Genomic DNA, 21,398 nt, shown 5'->3' with positions numbered 1-21,398 from the left:
ACTACATACCCCATATACTAGTCCCCGTATAAAGATGGCCCCTAGGGTGTTTTCGGTGTCGGACGCATACGTTATTGCCTCCGACACCGAAACAGCCAGTAAGGATGAATGGGGGGATCCTTCGTTCCTCCATTCATCCTCATCATCCAGTGACGTGTCTGGGGGTAGCGTAGCGTACGCTGCCCCCCAGACACGTCTTTTCCGCCAGTACCGTCCCAATAAGAGATGGCGGTATGGTGTGAAATTCTACAAACTGTGTGAGCGTACCTCAGGGTACACTTACAGATATAGGGTACGTGCTCACTGCGGAATGGCGAAGGATAACCCTTCGTGCATTCTGCAGCTGGCACCCGCCGGCGGACTGATGCGGGCGCATGTCTCCACCCGTGTCATAGACTCCATGTTATGCATGGGCGGATTCCATCGTCCGTCCAAAGAATGAACACGTTGGACGGAGAGCGGAATCCGCCCGTGCATAGAATGGAGTCTATGACACGGACGGAGACGTGCGCCTGCATCAGTCAGCCGGCGGGTGCCAACTGCGGAATGCACGAAGGGTTATCTGTCGCGATTCCGCAGTGTGCACGTACCCTTAGAGTGTATGTAGAAAGGGACACCCGAATCCAGCCCCAGATGCCCCCCCCCCCCATCCTCGGAACAAGTGGGAAAATCGTTCGGGAACTGATCTTCCCACTGCTGGATAAAGGTTACCACCTGTACGGGGATAACTTTTATACCAGCACCCCCTCTTCTGGTCCCTCGCTGCCCGAGCTACTGTAGCTTGCGGCATGATCCGAACATATCAGAAGCCGTAATAGAGCCCTAATATTTAGCAGCCATGGAGCGGACCCAGCGCTTCTGAATATGAAGGACCCCGTATCGCACCAGGACAACATTTTACAGTTGACGTCCCCCACACTGGAAAACAGGAGACCCCAGAAGTGGTGCAGAGTGTGGCGTAACAGGGGGATCAGGAAGGACGCCATTTTCCAGTGTGACACCTGTCCTGATCCCCCCCCGTCCTCTGCATACTGGATCGCTTCAAGGCGTACCACACGTCACTGGGGTTCTACATTATCTAAATTCTGTCCCTTATTCCTATTTCAGGGGTCATGTTGATCCAGGGATTATTCTGATCGCCATTATGGAGTCGGGAAGGAATTTTTCCCCTGTGATGAGGCTACTGTCGTCTGCCTCACGAGGGTTTTTTGCCTTCCTCTGGATCAACGCAGGTTGAATTTGATGGACACCTGTCATTTCCAACCTTATAAACTAATAATTGGCCTAATACCCCCAAATAAATTAGAATGGTCCCTTTTCCCCAGCTAAGTAGGTATGGCCGCCATTTCCATTAGAGGATGCCATGATGCAATTACAAAGCCTCTGTGCGGCCAGGACAGTAGAAACCCCCCACAAGTGACCCCATTCTGGAAACTACACCCCATAAGGAATCTAACAAGGGGGGCAGCGGGGATATGGCCCCCTGGTGACGGCCACATTTGGGACGTGAAAATGAAAAAAAATTTATTTTTTATTTTCTCGGCACATGTTCTACGTAAGTGCCCGTCACCAGTGGGGTCCATATCCTCACTGAACCCCTTGTTAGATTCCTTATGGGGTGTAGTTCCCAGAATGGGGTCACTTGTCGGGGGTTTCTACTGTCCTGGCAGCACAGGAGCTTTGTAATTGCGACATGGCCTCTATCCTCCATTCCAGCCTCTAAATGGCGCTCTGTCCCTTTGGTGGCTTGCCCTGTGCCCATATGGCACATTATGCCCACATGTGGGGTATTTTCGTACTCAGGGGAAATTACCCTACACGTTTTGTGTTCATTTTCTTTTTTAACCCCTTGTGGAAATGGAAAAAAATCAAGGCTAGACCAACATTTAGTGTAATTTTTGTAAAATTTTTACTCTAAATCATTAATCTTGTCATGATTTTTTCATTTTCACAAGGGGTTAAAAGTTAAAAAAAAAACATTTAATGTGTAGCGCAATTTCCCCTGAGTAAGGAAATACCCCACATGTGTACATAAAGCGCCATTTGGGTGCAGGGTAAGCCTCCGAAGGGACGGAGCGCCATTTGGTTTTTGAAGGCTGGATTTGGATGGAATGGATTTCGAGGGGCCATGTTGCATTCAAAAGGCCCCTGTGTTGCCAAGACAGTTGAAACCCCCCACAAGTGACCCCATTATGGAAACTGCACCCCTCAGGGAATGTAACAAGGGGTGTAGTGAGCATATGGACCCCACTGGTGACGGGCACAAATGTGGAACAATGTGGCGTGAAAATGAAATATTACATTTTTTACACTATAATGTTGGTTTAGCCTTGAATTTATCATTTTCACAAGGGGTTAAAAGAGGGAAAAAAAACAATGTGTAGAGCAATTTCCCCCGAGTCCGTAAATACCCCACATGTGGACATAAAGCGCCATGTGGGCGCAGGGCAAGCCTCCCAAGGGAAGGAGCGCCATTTGGATTTTGGAGATTGGATTTGGCTAGAATGGATGATGAAAGCCATGTCGCATTTACAGAGCCCTCGTGCTGCCAAAACACTGGAAACCCCCCACAAGTGACCCCATTCTGGAAACTACACCCCTCAAGGAATCTAACAAGGGGTGCAGTGAGGATATGGACCCCTTGATGACGGGCACATTTGTGCCATGAAAGTGAAAAAATGAAATTTTTTACTTTTACGTCACATTGTTCCACATTTGTGCCCGTCACCAGTGGGGTCCATATGCTCACTGCCCCCCTTGTTAGATTCCTTGAGGGGTGTAGTTTCCAGAATGGGGTCACTTGTGGGGGGTTTCCAGTGTCTTGGCAGCACGAGGGCTCTGTAAATGCGACATGGCGCTTGAAATCCTTTTCAGTGAAATTCAGCTTCCAAAAGCCAATTGGCGCTCCTTCCCTTTGGAGGCTCGTCCTGCGCCCCCTTGGCACTTTATCACCACATGTCGGGTATTTCCGTACTCGGGAGAAACTGCGCTACACATTTTGTGTCTTTTTTTGCCTCTTATCCCTTTAAGAAAATGAAAAATTGAAGGCTAGAACAACGTTTTAGTGTAAAAAATAAAAAAAAATTTTTTCACGCCATATTGTTCGGAAAATCTGTGAAGCACCTATGGGGTCCAGATGCTCACCGCACCCCTTGTTACATTCCTTGAGGGGTGTAGTTTTCTAAATGGTGTCCCTTTAGGGGTGTTTTTTAGGTTTTGGCACCCCAGAGCCTCTGCCAACCTGAAGTGGTACAGTCAAAAATGACCAAATATAACGGAGGCGTTGAAAATCACTAGGCGCTCCCTTATATCTGAGGCTTGTGGTTGCGTCAAATAGCGCAATAGGGTCACATATGGGGTATTTCTATAAACTGCAGAAACGGGACAATAATTATTGGGGTGCATTTCTCTGGTAATAGGTTTATAATTATGAAAAATATTGGATTACAATAAAATCTCTGCACAGAAAATTAAAATTTTCAAATTCCTTACACACTTAGCTTTTATTTCTGTGACTCCCCTAAAGGGTTAAAACACTTTCTGGATATGCTTTTGCAGAGTTTGGGGGGTGCAGTTTCTGAAATGGGGTGCTTTGTGGGGCTTTCTAACATACAGGCCCCTCAAATACACTTTAAGGCTGGGTTCACACTATGTAGATTTCAGGCTGTATTTGGTCCTCATGTCAGGTCCTCATAGCAACCAAAACCAGGAGTGGATTGAAAACCCAGAAAGGATCTGTTCACACAATGTTGAAATTGAGTGGATGGCCGCCATATAACGGTAAATAACTTCCATTATTTCAATATAACAGCCGTTGTTTTAAAATAACAGCAAATATTTGCCATTAAATGACGGCCATCCACTCAATTACAACATTATGTGAACATAGCCTTTCTGTGTTTTCAATCCACTCCTGGTTTTGGTTGCTATACAGCCTCACAAATACAGCCTCAAATATACATAGTGTGAACCCAGCCTAGACCTGAACAGGTCCCTAAAAATATCTGATTTTGAAATTTGACTGAAAATTTGGAAATTTGCTGCTAATGTTTTAAGCTCCCTATTGTCTAAAAAAAATGAAAGATAGTTTAATAAATGCCGCCAACATAAAGTAGACATGTTGCTAATGCTATTTAATATATAATTTATGTGGTATAACCACTTTCTGTATACGCAAAAAAGTTTCAAAGTTGGAAAAATGCATTTTTTCACATTTTTTCACATTATTTGGGATTTTTTCATAAAGATTTGTTATGAGTATCGACTCCAATTTACCAGAAATGTAAAGTACAATATGTCACGAGAAAACAATCTCAGAATCAGCCGGATAGGTAAAAGCATCCCGAAGTTATTAATGAATAAAGTGACACTGGTCATATTCATAAAATTTGTCTCTGTCATTAAGGCCATTTCAGGGTCTGTCCTTAAGGGGTTAAGCAAAAGTTAATATAGTTATGGCAGAAACAAACCTGTTTCTTTTGCATGATCCGTTTTTATGTTGGTTTCACATGTAATGGATCCGCAGCGGATTTCACACTGTGAATCCCTCACTGTCATGCTGAATAGGATTTCACACTCGCAGTGGAGTATGTAAGTGCCGGTCCCTTTAACCCGCGTTGCCCAGTGTATACATTATCACTCCACGCTCTGGCTTGCTTTGGGGGCTCCCAGCATCCTGATGTACTGATCAGCCAGTGAGTGGCTGTGGTGGGGAAGCACACTGATTGGCTTTGCGGGATTTCGGATGCCCCTGAAGCAAGCTGGAGCGTGGACTGGTAATGTATACACCGGACCACCGCAGTATAAGGGGGGGCAGCATTTACATACTTGCAGCGGGATGAAAAGTCTACTGCGATTATGTAATCCTCTTCAGAATGACAATAAGGGATTCTCTGCAGATTTCGCTGCAAACTCGCAGTGTGAAATCCACTGCGGATCCTTGAGGTGTTAACCCACCCTTAATCTGTTTTTCATATTTACTCGATATTTATGGTATTTAAAAGCACCACTCTCATGAGACACGGGCATCTCTAATATGCCTGAAAAGGATTCATGTCCTGTCCCCCAGAACCAGAGCTATTCATGTATTCTACACTTCAAAGCTTAACTGTTTTCACTTCTTCTTTATAGGGTGATTGTGAAGACCATTGCACCCTCCTTTGCAGCCTTCTTCTTGGCTTTGGCTTAGATGCCTATGTGTGTGTTGGTACTAAAGGAAAAGGAGTAGCCCACACATGGGTGATGACATATGGGACTGATGGAGCTGTTACTTTCTGGGAGAGCTTGACAGGACAGAGGCAAGTACAAGAACATGAAGGAAAGCTTTAACACTAGAAGTAGTTCTAAGAAAGCTTCCAGTTGATAAATGAATTCTGTATGTTGTGGTTCAGCTTTGTAGCCAGACTTCTACTGTATAACACATACCAATAAGCTTATCTATTTCTTCCATTTCCTCTATTGTCTCTCAACCTTTTACCTATACAGATATGTCCACAAGCTTGTCAACCCAGATGACCCTCCCCTGGTGGAACAGCCAAAGCCTCTCTACCCATACAAAACCATTGGGTGCATTTTTAACCACCAGAGATTCTTGGCTAATTGCCAGCCATCAGACTCTGTTGATTTCTGTGTGTTTGATCTGAACGATGAATCTAGGTGGAAACCAATGAGTGAAGAAGCCATAAAGTCCATATGTTCCCCAGGATCTACTACATCCCTTCCTCCATTTCCTCCGCTCTGCAGCTCCCTGCTTGATGGAGTAGCCGAAAGTAATGAGATTGAGTTGCAGCTGCGGGTTCTTATAACTGAGCACAGAAAGGTAATAGTCAGTATTTACTCAACAATCGTCACACAATAAGGCTGTGTTGGGGTCCATTTACACAGACTGATACGTATCTGATACGTCATGGTGCCGCGCGGGGTGTTCAGAGAGGGGTCCCGCCGGGAACCTGCTCTGAACGGCGCTGATCCAGGCTGACATGTGCAGCCGGGGAGCGCCTCTATTAGCCGGCGCGGGTCCCGTTGCCGCGCCGGCTAATTAAGCCTCTAAGTGCAGCTGTCAAACCTGACAGCTGCACTTTGATGCTTAGATCCACACATCCGTGGTGTCTAGTGGTACGGATCTCCCCCCTGCGATGCGATCGCGGGGGGGAGATCCGTTCTTCTGCCTGTGGCGGGCCTCAGCGTCGGAATGACGCTGATCCCGGCTCGGCAATAGATTGCTATGGCCTGCAGCAGGCCATAGCAATCTATGACCGATCTAATCGATCTTTGCTGTGTATATACACAGCATTGATCTCTATGAGAGAGCAGTGCTGTTTAACTAGAAGTCCCCCTGGGGGACTTGTATATAAAGTAAAAATAAAAGTAAAAATTTTTTTTTATTAATAAAAAAAAATCCCCTCCCCCATTAAAAGTCCAAATCACCCCCCTTTTCTCATTTTATAAATATAAATAAATAAACAATTAAACTCCCTGAAATCAAAACAAATTCCTTTTTTTTTTTTTTTTTTTCAATTTGACAGCGCAAATGATTTTTTTCCAGTTTCGCAGCATTTGTTATGGAAAAATAATGCCTGTCATTGCAAAGTACAATTGGTTTTGCAAAAAATAAGCGCTCATATACTTCTCTAGGTGAAAAAATGCAAGCGCTATGGACTTTTAAACATAAAGTGGAAAAAGCAAAAGTGCAAAAATGAAAATTGTCTTTGACCTTAAGGGGTTAAAAACAACTCTGTTCCATCCTCTCTCTCACCTCCGACTATTAGCTATTATTGCTGGTGGGAGAAGGCATACATGACGACTAGTTTTCAACAAAAGGGCTCTGTTCATAGAAGGGATTCCAAATAAGAATTTCTTTTAATCCACCCACCTACTTTCCCTGAAAGACAGGGTTTGTAGTTACAGGAAAGCCCCTCTAGTGAACACCTGCATTCCCTGTCTTGCCAAAAGGGCAGATCCGTCCATATTCTAGTTCTGTCAGCAGTGTCCGAATGTATAGGGATGCATGTTATAGTAACACACAGTTGGTAATTTCTTTATACATGCTTTTCCAGGAGGTGTATGAAAGGAAATGCACAACACAGTTGTCTAAAGACCCTATACACACTAGAAGGAGCCAAACCTGCTGTATTTAACATGACTGGCTATCTAAAATGTATGGGGGACTCCTGACTCCTTAATGTTCTAGACCATGTTCTAACACAGCAAGGTTTGGTACAGAATCCAGCACCTAAAATCTCCACCAAAGTACAGTAAAACCCCATGAATATTGTGAGTACACCCAATGATTTCTTCTGCCATTTCTGAACTTGCCCTTAAAGTGTTATGTTTTAACTCTTTACTATTCAGGACCTAGGTCTCGCCACAATTTGGGATGATCAGCTGTCTTACTTACTGTCTCCTGCCCTGGCTGCATATGAAATAGAACGTACCACAGGGATCTCGGCTGGAAATGAGGAGTTTCAGGATGCCATCAGGAGAGCAGTGCCTGATGGTCATACTTTTAAAGGATTTCCCATTCACTTTGTCCATCGAAATGCAAGAAGAGCATTTGCTACTTGTCTGCGGTAATATTCCTGTCCACCCATGTCTCTCCCACCACCACCACCACAACCACCACATTCTTTTTGACAGTAACACTGTGCATCCTACCAAATCTCATTTTCTTCCATGTCTTCTAAAAACCATAGTTAATCTGCTAGATCACCGTTTGCTTAGCAGATTAATAAAAAATTATTTACATGTCTCTCTGACGTGTTAAAGTTTTGTTGTAACAACAGAGACATTTTAAAGAAAAAAATAGAACGTTGCAAATTTTGGGAGGGGTCTTTTTTTACGTTGTTCACCACGCAGTCAAACTTACAAGTTGTCTTGATTCCTTTAGTCAGTATGATTATGATACCCAATTTGTGCAGTTTTTTTGAAAGTTAAACATATTTTATGTTTTTAATTAATGGGGGAGTACGCTCATTTTAAACTTTTAATATATTGCTGCCCTGGCGGAGAACTTAAAAAATGTGCTATGCTTACTACTTTGCGCTCCCCTGGTGTCGTCCTATGGCAGGGATGTCAAACTCAGGCCCTACAGCTGTTGCAAAACTACAAGTCCCATCATGCCTGGACAGCCAAAGCTAAAACTTTGGCTGTCCAGGCATGATGGGACTTGTAGTTTTAAAACAGCTGGAGGGCCTGAGTTTGACACATCTGTCCTATAGCATGTTTAGGTTCCTGGTTAAATAATATCTCTACCACTTCTGAGACTGATTTTGTCTTGGTGGTGATGGTCCACTAAGCCAATCACTGAGTAAGGGTCCATTTACACAGAAAGATTATCTGACTGATTATCTGCCAAAGATTTAAAGCCAAAGCCTGGAGTAGATTTGAAAAGAGGAGAAATCTCAGTCTTTTCTTTATGACCTGATCTCTGTTTATAGTCTGTTTCTGGCTTTAGCTTCAAATCTTTGGCAGATAATCTTTCTGTGTAAATGGACCCTTAGACAGGACAGCGCTGCGGTCAGTGATTGGCTGAATGGACTGACACTGCCGACACGAGTCTGTCTCTGAAGTCGAGGGGGGATTGTTCAGCAGGGGACCCAAACATGCTGTAGGAGGCCACTGGGGGAGAGCACAGAGGGGAGTGTATCGTGTTTGTTCTCCCCCATGGCAGCAGCACATTAAATGTTTTAAAATGAGAATACTACCCCTTTTTAATATGCTTAAAATAGACCTGTTCGGACTGCTATCCTTTAATTTTTTTATTATTTCTACACCCATGGGGCTAATATTTTGACACAGTAATCTGGTGTTTTTTTTATTATTGCTTTTCATTGTTTTCCTTTTTTTTTTTTTTTTTTTTAGGTGATTCAACAGAAAAAAATTTAATTTTTTGTTTTACAAACCGTTCACTATGTATTATCAGTAACAATATATTTTAATAGTTCAGTTTATTTTTTTTTATTTTAAGTCTTCATTAGGAACTTCTATGAGCATAAGTATTAAATTGAACCATAAGATCAGCACTCAATTGCTACAGCCTGGCTATGCTAGTGCAGGTCCTGGGCTGCTATGACAATGGATTAGATCCTTGTGATCTAGAGCTGATCTGCCCCCACCATACCACCAATCATTGCTTGAACTTCCATGCACACTTGTGATGTTTCTTTATTGTATTTACTTATCTCCTCCTTCCTTATTCTTCTTTTTTTATTACAGATCTCCTTTCTGTGATGAGATCGTAGGCTGTCGTGGAGATCAGTTGCGGCTTGCTGTTCGTGTCAGGGTTTTCACATATCCTGAATCTGCATGCGCTGTGTGGATCATGTTTGCCTGTAAATATCGCTCTGTGTTATGATGCATACCTTTTCACCTGTGTCTGTTACATGTGCTTACAATCTGTGTATAAAAAATATTGTTTCCTAGATTTTTTTTTTTTATATAAATATCTCATTTCAATCATGAGATGTATATTTTCTTACAGTGGAGATATCCTTATCCTTTTTTTTAACATAATAAACTATTTTTGAAGTGCAAGTTTTATTTATTTTTTTCTCATATTTAAAAAAATAAATGTTCGCAGTAGACTCTTGAAATTAATTCTCTAAGTCAAAGAAAAAAAATCCTCACCAGTTCCACTGATCACTTCCTGCTTCTCTGGAAATCAGAAGGTTTAAGCTGTATCTTTCTCTCCAGACAACCCCTTTTGACGGAAACCAATAACCGTAAAATTGTGTCGTCAGTAGAGATGAGCGAACCGGGTTCGAGTCCATCCGAACCCGAACGATCAGAATTTGATTAGCGGGGGCTGCTGAACTTGGATAAAGCTCTAAGGTTGTCTGGAAAACATGGATACAGCCAATGACTATATCCATGTTTTCCACATAGCCCTAGGGCTTTATTCAACTTCAGCAGCCACCACTAATCAAATGCGAAAGTTCGGGTTCAGATGGACTCGAGCATGCTCCAGGTTCTAGTTGTCAGCTAGAAATACAGTGCAATATAGCCTTTAGCACTGTTCCCAACAATATAAGTAATTTCTGTGAGAGTTACTGCTACCCTCCCCCACACAAAACAAAAAAACAAAACCTTGTAAATGATACCTATGTAGGATGACAGGAGGTTAACTCAGCCATGACTACTTACCCACTGAGAACTGCTCCAATAATGGCAATTTACAATGTGTGCTTTTAAGGAGTAGGAATGATTACTGAGATGCCTTATATTATTGGGAACAGTGTTTCAGGCTATTGCTGTGTATTTATAGCTGCCGGAATGATTTTCCAGTGATTAACCAAAGTCTTCAACTGGCTGCTACTAAACCCATGGTAGTCCCGCCCCCAGGGTGCCAAACTGCCCCATTTGCATAGTGGATAAAGTCAAGATTTCCCGAAAACTGCACTAAGGATCAAGGTAAGATCACAACCCGTGAAGTCAGGAACTTCGAACCTGCTGTTAGTTTCCCTTATAGTGTCACTGTCATTTGAAAAAAACTTTTAACATGTCATAGAAACGAGTCAAAAGTTTCAATCAGTGCAGGTCTGTCTGTAACCCTTAACAATCGTGTGCAGACGGTATTACACCCCCATGCGATGTCAAATAGTTGCACATTGTCCCCGTTGTTGCAACAATACTATGCAACTATGGGACATTGTGTGAGAATCACAACCGCCCATGATAAGCAAACACTTCTGTGGCACTTCTGAGACCTCCAGGTCCCCCCCCCCGGGGGGCTTCTAGTATGTGTGTAAAAAAAAAAAAAAATGTTTTAATAAAATAAAAACACCAAAAAAAAAAACCTTCCCTAAAAAAAAGTTTGAATTACCCTTTTCCCATTTTATAAATAAAAATAAATAAACATGTTTTGTATCGCCGCGTGTGTAATCACCCAAACGATTAAACGGCGTAAGCGCCAAAACAATTCGATTGCGCATTTTTGGTTGCATCAAATCCCGAAAATTTGTAAAAACAAGTGATCAAAAAGTCGCATATGCACAAGCAAGGTACCGATAGAAAGTACAGATCATGGTGCAAAAAAATGACACCTCACACAGCCCCATAGACCAAAGGATAAAAGCTATAAGCCTGGGAATGGAGCGATTTTAAGGAACATATATTTTGAATGGTTTGAATTTTTTAAAAGCCATCTCATAAAATAAAAGTTATACATGTTACATATTGTTATCATAACGACTTGAGGACCATATATACCAAGACAATTTTATGCTAAAATTCAGCCTGTCATTGCAAAGTACAATTAGTGGCGCAAAAAATAAGGGCTCATGTGGGTTTCTAGGTAAAAAAATAAAAAGCAAGTGCTATGACCTTTTAAGGAAAAATCGAAAACGTAACAAATTTAAATTGGCCCGGTCCTTAAAGGGGAACTCCAGGTAGAGATTAAAAAAAATTAAACTTCTGCAGAAGCATAAAGCATTACTTACCTATCTATTCCATTTTTTTAACTACCAAAAATCCATTTGTTTTCAGGGGTTTTGTTCTGTTTTGTGTTTCTGCACTTCCTGGTTTATCAGTTGTACACAGTACTACAGGTTCCAGAATGCAATGCTTTCCCTCAGCTGTTCATCACAGTCCCCCACCTTGCCTATTCCCTGCCCAAAGCTGTTGCAGAACATCTAGGCTGTGTTCACACATTGCAGTTTCATGGTGCTATTGAATTATTCACAGTAATTTATGATTTCATTGTGGTCCCACCCACCCACCCACACAGCACACTGTATTCTCTACCTGTAACACCACACAGCACACTGTATTCTCTACCTGTAACACCACACAGCACACTGTATTCTCTACCTGTAACACCACACAGCACGCTGTATTCTCTACCTGTAACACCACACAGCACGCTGTATTCTCTACCTGTAACACCACACAGCATGCTGTATTCTCTACCTGTAACACCACACAGCACGCTGTATTCTCTACCTGTAACACCACACGGCACGCTGTATTCTCTACCTGTAACACCACACAGCATCTGTTATAAGGAGCTCCCAGAAGGCCATCTGCTACAGATTCTGCCCTGGGATAAGAAAGAAGCTAAAATAATTATGTTAATTTGTTTTCCCTGAGACCCATTGGCATCACAACATATGGGGTAAATTTGCCTCTGCGTGCCCCTGGGACGAAGGAATATTTAATGAAAAAATAACAATTAAATTTTAATCCCTTCCTCCATGAGGTATAAATAGGCTCCACCTCCCCCTAGACCTCAGTCTAATTATAAAGAAACATAAAACACAGGGAGGGAGTCTTGTGATGCCAATGGGTCTCAGGGAAAACAAATTAACATAATAATTTTAGCTTCCCTTACATCCCATTGGCATCACAACATATGGGGAATTAGCAAGCATTATCCCCAATGGGCGGGTTATTTATTACGTCCGCATTAAGAACAGATCTTGCAAAGGTTGTTCTTGACAAGAAAGAAGTATCCAGCCTGAAATATCTCACAAAGGTAGACCAGGTAGCTGCCTGGCATATGTCCCCAAGTGGCACAGCGGCACGCTCTGCCTAAGTGGAGGCCACAGCTTTAGTAGAGTGAGCCCTGGTAAATTCTGGTGGATCCAGATCAGCAGAGGAGTAACATAAGGCAATGGAGTCACAGATCCATCTGGATATTGAAGGTTTTGAAGCCTTCCTCCCAGTGGCGCCGCAATGATGAGGCGACCTGAGTTGTCTGCCTCAGGCGGCGCCACCAGCTGTTATCATGGGGGCGGCATTCAGTGGCGTAGCTACCACGGTCGCAGCGGTCGCCGCCGCGACCGGGCCGCTACTGTACTGCCACTGTACTGCTCCCATCCCACTCCCTCTTGTGACCGCAAGCAATGTTTTGCCTGCGATCACAAGAGGCGGCTGGGGCGGCCCCCGGCTGACTTGCGGGGCTGGGAGCATCTTGAGGGCAAAAAAACAGGTCCGCCCCCTCCGCTGGAAGCCCCGCCCCCAGCCGCGGTAAGCCCGCTAGCGCGCGTGACAAGAAGACTAGAGGAACCATTCAGGTGAGTAAAGATATTTTTGTTTTAAAGGGCTTGATGGGGGTGTAGTGGTATGATGATGGAACAAGAGGATGATGGGGGGTGTAGTGGTATGGTGGTGGAACAAGAGGATGATGGGGGGTGTAGTGGTATGGTGGTGGAACAAGAGGATGATGGGGGGTATAGTGGTATGATGATGATGGAACAAGAGGATGATGGGGGTGTAGTGGTATGGTGGTGGAACAAGAGGATGATGGGGGGTATAGTGGTATGATGATGGAACAAGAGGATGATGGGGGTGTAATGGTATGATGATGAAGGAACAAGAGGATGATGGGGGGTGTAGTGGTATGATGGTGGAACAAGAGGATGATGGGGGGTGTAGTGGTATGATGGTGGAACAAGAGGATGATGGGGGGTGTAGTGGTATGATGGTGGAACAAGAGGATGATGGGGGGGTGTAGTGGTATGATGGTGGAACAAGAGGATGATGGGGGTGTAGTGGTATGATGATGATGGAACAAGAGGATGATGGGGGGTATAGTGGTATGGTGGTGGAACAAGAGGATGATGGGGGTGTAGTGGTATGATGGTGAAACAAGAGGATGATGGGGGGTGTAGTGGTATGATGGTGGAACAAGAGGATGATGGGGGGTGTAGTGGTATGGTGGTGGAACAAGAGGATGATGGGGGGTATAGTGGTATGATGATGATGGAACAAGAGGATGATGGGGGTGTAATGGTATGATGATGAAGGAACAAGAGGATGATGGGGGTGTAGTGGTATGGTGGTGGAACAAGAGGATGATGGGGGGGTATAGTGGTATGATGGAACAAGAGGATGATGGGGGTGTAGTGGTATGATGGTGGAACAAGAGGATGATGGGGGGTGTAGTGGTATGATGATGATGGAACAAGAGGATGATGGGGGTGTAGTGGTATGGTGGTGGAACAAGAGGATGATGGGGGTATAGTGGTATGATGGAACAAGAGGATGATGGGGGTGTAGTGGTATGATGGTGGAACAAGAGGATGATGGGGGGTGTAGTGGTATGATGGTGGAACAAGAGGATGATGGGGGGTGTAGTGGTATGGTGGTGGAACAAGAGGATGATGGGGGTGTAGTGGTATGGTGGTGGAACAAGAGGATGATGGGGGGTGTAGTGGTATGGTGGTGGAACAAGAGGATGATGGGGGGTATAGTGGTATGATGATGATGGAACAAGAGGATGATGGGGGTGTAGTGGTATGGTGGTGGAACAAGAGGATGATGGGGGGTATAGTGGTATGATGGAACAAGAGGATGATGGGGGTGTAGTGGTATGATGATGATGGAACAAGAGGATGATGGGGGGTGTAGTGGTATGATGATGATGGAACAAGAGGATGATGGGGGGTGTAGTGGTATGATGGAACAAGAGGATGATGGGGGGTGTAGTGGTATGATGATGAGGGTGCAGTGGTATGATGATTAAGGAACAAGAGGATGATGAAGGGTGTAGTGGTATGATGATTAAGGAACAAGAGGATGATGGGGGGTGTAGTGGTATGATGATGATGGAACAAGAGGATGATGGGGGGTGTAGTGGTATGATGATGATGGAACAAGAGGATGATGGGGGGTATAGTGGTATGATGATGATGGAACAAGAGGATGATGAGGATGTAGTGGTATGATGGAACAAGAGGATGATGGGGGGTGTAGTGGTATGATGATGGAACAAGAGGATGATGAGGATGTAGTGGTATGATGGAACAAGAGGATGATGGGGGTGTAGTGGTATGATGATGAGGGTGTAGTGGTATGATGATTAAGGAACAAGAGGATGATGAAGGGTGTAGTGGTATGATGATTAAGGAACAAGAGGATGATGGGGGGTGTAGTGGTATGATGATGAGAGTGTAGTGGTATGATGATGGAACAAGAGGATGATGGGGGGTGTAGTGGTATGATGATGAGGGTGTAGTGGTATGATGATGAAAGGGCAGGAGGATGAAGGGGGTGGTAGTATTATGATGGAGGTGTTTGTAGTATGGTTATGAAAGGGCAGGAGGATGAAAGGGGTAGTAGTATGATGATGGAGGGGCAGGAGGATAAAAGGGGTAGTAGTATGGTGATAAAGGGGCAGGAGGAGGGGACAACATGGGGGGCATCTGTAAGGGGGATAAAATGGGGGGCCATCTATATGGGGGATAACATGGGGGGCATCTATAAGAGGAACAACACAGGGGGCCATCTATAAGGGGGAAACATTGGGGGCCATCTATAAGGTGGACTACATGGGGGGTGTATACAATAGGGCATGCACAGAGGGGGGCATGTACTTTAAGGGGGGTCACATAGTGTCAGGGCTACCTACTAAATGAGGGTGTAAAGGGGACAGTACAGATGTGCAGTTTTTAGAGAGATGATGGTGTCAGTGTGAGGAGCCTAATATGTCTGTCTGGCAGATTCTGTGGATTCGTGGCCCAGAGAAGTTCTCAAAATCGCCCACAACAGATGGAGAAGATGAAAAGGGAAGAACTCCGATCAGAGAAGACGTCCCCTGTGAGTCACTTGATATAACTGCACTGTAATGTATATGGTGTATAGATCCTGTGTACAGTTAGTCCACCTCTATATGACTGTATGAAGTGATATTGGTCTATGTACAGAGGATTATATTCAGTAGCAGCGGTGGTGTTAGTCACTATGAGGTGGTATTATTTGTTACTTGTTATCTGGTACTGTGTTTTATTGGATTTAGTATACTGGATTTGGTCAGTAACAATATGGTGGTGATGGTTGTGGAGTGGCGGTAATATTTCCCCTTGTGTACTGGTAATATTGGCAATATTGGTCTCAGTAAACAGGATTTGTTTAGTAACAGTATGGCGTTGATAATATTTCCTGTATACTGGTATTATTGGTAATATCAGTCTTGAGATATATATATATACCAATAGCATCGAGAAAGGGGGGGGCCAAGTTGACCTCTTGCACCAGGGCCCAAGAGACATTAGCTACGCCCCTAGGGGCGGCATTCAGTGGCAGATTATAATATGGGCGGTTCGGGCGGCCGCCCACATTATAATCCGCCACTAATTGTACCATGTACCAGAGACCCCTGCGCCCGGACAGCATCTGTAATTAGATGCTGGGAGCGGGGGAGACTGTATTCATAAGCGCCGCGGTGTAATGAATCAGCCACGCGGTGCTGTTACTACAGCGCGGCGCTTATGAATACAGTCTCCCCCGCTCCCAGCATCTAATTACAGATGCTGTCCAGGCTCGGGGGTCTCCGGTACCGGCATTCCACGGAACGTGGGAATGCAGCCTTTAGTCCCCCGGCTGATGTGTGGCTGCCCGGGGTGTCCCGTCCTGTCCCCGGCAGCGCGCGCATCAGAGAGCTCCCTGTGCACTGGAAGTCACAGCCACAGGCGCACGGGGAGCTCTCTGATGCGCGCGCTGCCGGGGACAGGACGGGACACCCCGGGCAGCCGCACATCAGCCGGGACCAGACCAGAGAGGCTCGACGGGGGAACGGATGGCAGGTGAGTTGTGTGCTGTTTTTTGTTTTATCTGCTGTGCAGGGGGGGGGGACCATATATAAGGGAGAGGGAAGAGGGGGACCATCTATAAGTGGGGGGGGGGGAGAGGGGGACCATCTATAAGGGAGGGGGGGAAGAGGGGGACCATCTATAAGGGAGGGGAAAGAGGGGGACCATCTATAAGGGAGGGCGAGAGGGGGCCATCTATAAGGGAGGGGGAGAGGAGGACCATCTATAAGGGGGGGGGGAGAGGGGACCATCTATAAGGGGGGACCATCTATAAGGGGGGGGGAGAGAGGGTGACCATCTATAAGGGAGAGGGGACCATCTATAAGGGGGGGAAGAGGGGGTCCATCTATAAGGGGGGAAGAGGGGGACCATCTCCTAAAAGATCAGCACCCTCCTCTCCTGACATCCTCTGTGCTGCTGGGACGTCTCCTATAGGATTAGCACCCTCCTCTCCTGACATCCTCTGTGCTGCTGGGACCTCTCCTATAGGATTAGCACCCTCCTCTCCTGACATCCTCTGTGCTGCTGGGACCTCTCCTATAGGATTAGCACCCTCCTCTCCTGACCTCCTCTGTGATGCTGTGACCTCCCCTATAGGATCAGCCCCCTCCTCTCCTGACATCCTCTGTGCAGCAAGGGACTAAACATTATGTTTATTGGGGACAGCAGTTGGGGGGGGGGGCAGTAGTGGATTATAATGTGGGCGGATTGACCGGGGGGGGGGGGGCGTCATCCTATAGTTCGCCTCGGGCAGCAGAGAGGCTAGAATCACCCCTGCTTCCTCCCCTTGTTCTTTCCTGCGAAAGGGATAAAGAAATTCTCGTCTTTACGAAAATCACCTACTCTATGTAGATAGATCTTGATAGCTCTGGATACGTCCAATAAAGAAAGATCCAAGTTTTCTTAAGATGATCCAGTAGGAGAAAATACAGGCAATACTATAGGCTGGTTGATGTTGGCAAATGAAGCCACCATAGGCAGGAATCCTGGAAGGAACCCAAGGATAACCTTGTCTTGGGAAAAAATCACGTATGGAGGTGCGGAGCCAAGGGCTTGAAGATCTCCTACTCTCTTAGCAGAGGTAATGGCTAGTAAAAGAGAAACTTTCAATGTTAACTTGAAGTCTACTTCCTCCCAAGGCTTAAAGGGAGGAAGACACAGGCGTCTCAACACAAATGATAAGTCCCATGGGTCTACCTGCTTTACCAGGTTAGGCCTAGTCTAGCCTTAACAAAATTCTTTACCTCCAAGATCTGAAAAAAACGTGAGTTTAGGTGTGCAGAGAGGGCGGCTATCTGCACCTTGATGGAACTAGGTTTTAATCCTTTATAGAAGCCTTCCTGTAAAAACTCCAATGACTGTGGAGTAGAAGGTTTAAGTCCATCAATACTCCTGCTCGCACACCAATCTTGAAAAATCTTCCAAATACGTGCATAAGATTTATTTGTAGTGCTACTACGAGCGTGAGAAAGGGTATACTATACCTTCTCAGAAAAACTAAGAGTCTAATACGGTCCTCTCAGTCTCCAAGCTGTCAAGCTGAGGCTGGAAAGATTCCTCCCTGGAATATTAGATCCGGATGCAGAGGTAATCTCCAAAATTCCCCTCTGCTCATATTCATGGGCAGGGTGAACCATGACCCCTTCGGCCAGAAGGGAGTTATTATTATTACTGACGACTGATCTAGACTGATCTTCGTCAAACTCTGGAAATCATGGCTATGGGAGGAAAGATATACGCCAGCTGGTATGTCCATGGTATTGTCATTGAGTCCACTACCGTGGGATTGTCTGCCCTGTAAAGGGAACAGAAATTCCTCAGTTTGGCATTGCTTGCTGATGCCATGAGGTCTCTCTGAGGAGGCCCCCACCTCTGGGTTAACTGAATGAACACTCTCCTTGAGAGAGACCATTCCCCCGGGAATGTCAGGCCTTGACTCAGTCGATCGGCCAATGTATTGTAGACACCCCTGATATGAATGGCAGAGAGTCTGGTTATTCTGGTTCTTGCCCAACAGAAAATCTTCTCTACTTCCCTGAGGAGAGAAGGGGATCTGGTACCTCCCTGTTTAGGTACGCTACGCAGGCCATGTTGTTCATCCGGATTCTGACTGCTCTCTGTAAAATAAGAGGAGAAAAATGAAGAAGAGCTGGATAAATCGCTCTGAGCTCCCTCACGTTGGAGGGCAGAGCGGATTCCTGTTGACTCCAAGATCCTGCAGTCGTGATGACTGTCAGATGAGCTCCCCAACCTGTTCCTGCAGCATCTGTAGTGATGGTTACCCAGTGTGGTTCTGAAATTAAAACTCCATGTTTGACTTGTCTCCACCACATTAGAGAATGTCTTGTTTGAGTCGATAGAACATGCATCGCATCCAAGTCCTTCAGTCCTTGGTTCCATACTGTTAGTGCTTCTCTCTGAAGAAATCTCATGTGCCATAACGCCCATGGCACCGCGTCCGCAGCTGAGGCAAGGAGCCCTAGAAAGCGCATTAATGTTCTTATGGATACCTGACGAGGAGGAATTAGGAATTAAGTCTGATTTCTCTATGTTGATGAGCCAACCTAATTGTTGAAGTATGTCCTGGACATAGTTCAACTGAACTCTCAGAAGATCCTGAGTCTGAGTCATAATCAACCAATGGTCCAGGTAAGGGATAACTTTATCCCCTGTAAACGGAAGCGAACCATCGTGGTGACACTACCTTTGTGAAAACAAAGGGTGCGGAGGTATTCCGGATGGAAGGACTTTGAATTGTAAGTGTCTTACCTTCCCCTGGATTTGGATGGCGATTCTTGAAAATCTGTGAGCCTTCAGAATCGGTACATGAAGATATGCATCCTGTAGATCTATGGTGAACATAAAATCTCCCTCCTGGAGGATAGATTTTACCGATCTTATGTTCTCCATGTGGAACGTCTTCTTTACGATGCACCTGTTGAGATATTGCAAATCTATAATAAGCCTCCACTTTCCGAATGGCTTCAGCACTAGTAACACTGGGGAGTAAACTCCCTGACCGATCTCGGATAGAGGAGAATCCTCTAGAGCCTCAATGGAAAGGAGGTAAAGAATTTCTGTCTCTAGGACTAAGTGTCTTTCTGGCTTAAGATTTCTTGACAGAAGAAATCTTGGAGGAGGAAGAGATGATAAATGAAGGACATAACTATTTTGAATAATATTTAACACCCAGTGATCTTCCCTTAATTCTTCCCAGGCAGGGAGAAACAAACTCAGACATCCCCCACTGGACTGCTTCTGCGTCAGAAGTCTGGTTTCTTGTTGGTGTCCTTATTCTGCTGCTTCCTGGAACCTCTTCTGGAATAGTTTTTTCCTCGACCTCTGTACTGGTATCTCCCTTTGCCTCGCTGAGGAGATTTTGCTCTGCGAAAGGAATCACCGCTCTTATAGGACAATGGTAGGGACTTCCCCTCCTTGTCAGACAATTCCTCCATTAATTTATCCAGCTCAGAGCCAAACAGCCTACCTGGCTGGAACTCCATATTACAGAGCTGAATTTTGGAGTTAGCATCTCCAACCCTGCTAGCTCTACCTTCCAAATTTTCCTGGACCTTGGCCAGCCATCTTCTTAGGCTTCTAGAAACCTCAAAAGAAGATATGGAGACTGCCCCTTGCGCTGCCGCTGCCATATATGATCTCTTGAGGGCTACCTCCACCCTTCTATCCATCGGATTCTTAAGATTGGATCCGTCCTCCGCAGGCAGCACAGTACATTTCGACAGTTTGGCTATGGCCGGGTCCACCTTTGGTGGCTCAATCCAGTCCTTACATTGTTCTTCCTTGAGAACATATAAGGTCTTTGACCTCTTGCTCAAACCCGGAGCCTTTTCCGGTTGCTTCCATTCCGCCTGTAACATAGACAATGAAGTCTTTCCCACAGAAAAAACCCTAGGCTTTTTTGAGGAGGACGAATCCTTATCCTCTTCTATTTCCTCAGGGTGTATTTCAGCTTGCACAGCTTAGCAGAGCTTGTGAATTCTATCAGCTGTGAAATACCCCTTGAATAATTCTTTCTCATCTTCAGAAGTAGAAGAGGTTTCAGAAGAAGAGGATGACTTAACTTCATCAATCACAGTAAAACTGAAAATGACCATAATCCTACAGCCATAAAGTAATATACTCACAGGCTGGGAGTAGAGAGAGAAATACTCCGTTTGGTCTTTATCTTAGGACACGGGCGGCGATTCTCATTAGCCGCTAAAGTCTTTTGCACATAGTCCTTGACCCATACTACTACATCCTGAACATCAGGCTCCTCATAGGTTTAGGTCTGCATGAAGGACAGCGTACTGAAACACATAGGCATTCAAAAATATTTTTATGAAAGAAAGGATGAATCTTATCTGGAAAAAATGATCCTCCTACGGTATCCATAGCCGTCAGGTAGAGTAGTGTCACACTCGGCACATGAAGTGCTTCCTTAGAAGGTCTTTTGCCAGCAGCAGGACTGGTCTCCATTTCAGACATCTGCAAATAATCAATGGATTACAATACATATAAACCACTAGCCTGGTTAGAGTGATACCGGAAAGAGACACTAGGTGGCAGCAACACTTACTTTTAAGTATATAGAAGAGAGATCACAGCACTTTGCAGATGATTTCTATTAGACCCAGATGAGCCACAGAAAATCTTTTCAGAGGAAGACAGCCAGACCTAGAGGTAGCAACAGCTTACCTTCTGCCTTGGACGCACAGCTAATCCGGCGTGCAGAGAGCACGCGCGCCGCTGCCGGCCCCCGGAAGTGACATCAGGCCGACGCCGCAGTGCTGAGACGCACGCGACTGGAAGAAAAGCCAGCGGCTCGGGTGACACGCAGAGTGCGTTCCAAGACGCACTACGTAAGAAAAA

At 45.2% G+C, this 21,398-nt stretch overlaps 1 protein-coding gene across 1 annotated transcript in view; it reads left to right on the top strand.

The window, feature by feature from the left end:
• Positions 1 to 9,524, top strand: part of CEP76 (centrosomal protein 76) — a 24,630-nt gene extending 15,106 nt beyond the window's left edge. The window contains exons 9-12 of the mRNA XM_069957802.1: positions 5,131 to 5,297; positions 5,485 to 5,818; positions 7,351 to 7,568; positions 9,214 to 9,524. Of these exons, the coding sequence (XP_069813903.1) occupies positions 5,131 to 5,297; positions 5,485 to 5,818; positions 7,351 to 7,568; positions 9,214 to 9,352 (858 nt within the window). The 3' untranslated portion in view covers positions 9,353 to 9,524. The remainder of the gene's footprint in view (positions 1 to 5,130; positions 5,298 to 5,484; positions 5,819 to 7,350; positions 7,569 to 9,213) is intronic.
• The last annotated feature ends 11,874 nt before the right edge of the window (positions 9,525 to 21,398 follow it).

Source organism: Dendropsophus ebraccatus, chromosome 2 (genome assembly GCF_027789765.1).
Source record: "Dendropsophus ebraccatus isolate aDenEbr1 chromosome 2, aDenEbr1.pat, whole genome shotgun sequence".
Classification (NCBI taxonomy): domain Eukaryota; kingdom Metazoa; phylum Chordata; class Amphibia; order Anura; family Hylidae; genus Dendropsophus; species Dendropsophus ebraccatus.
Note: the sequence above shows the minus strand (reverse complement) of the source record. Positions and strands in the feature narration are given on the sequence as shown.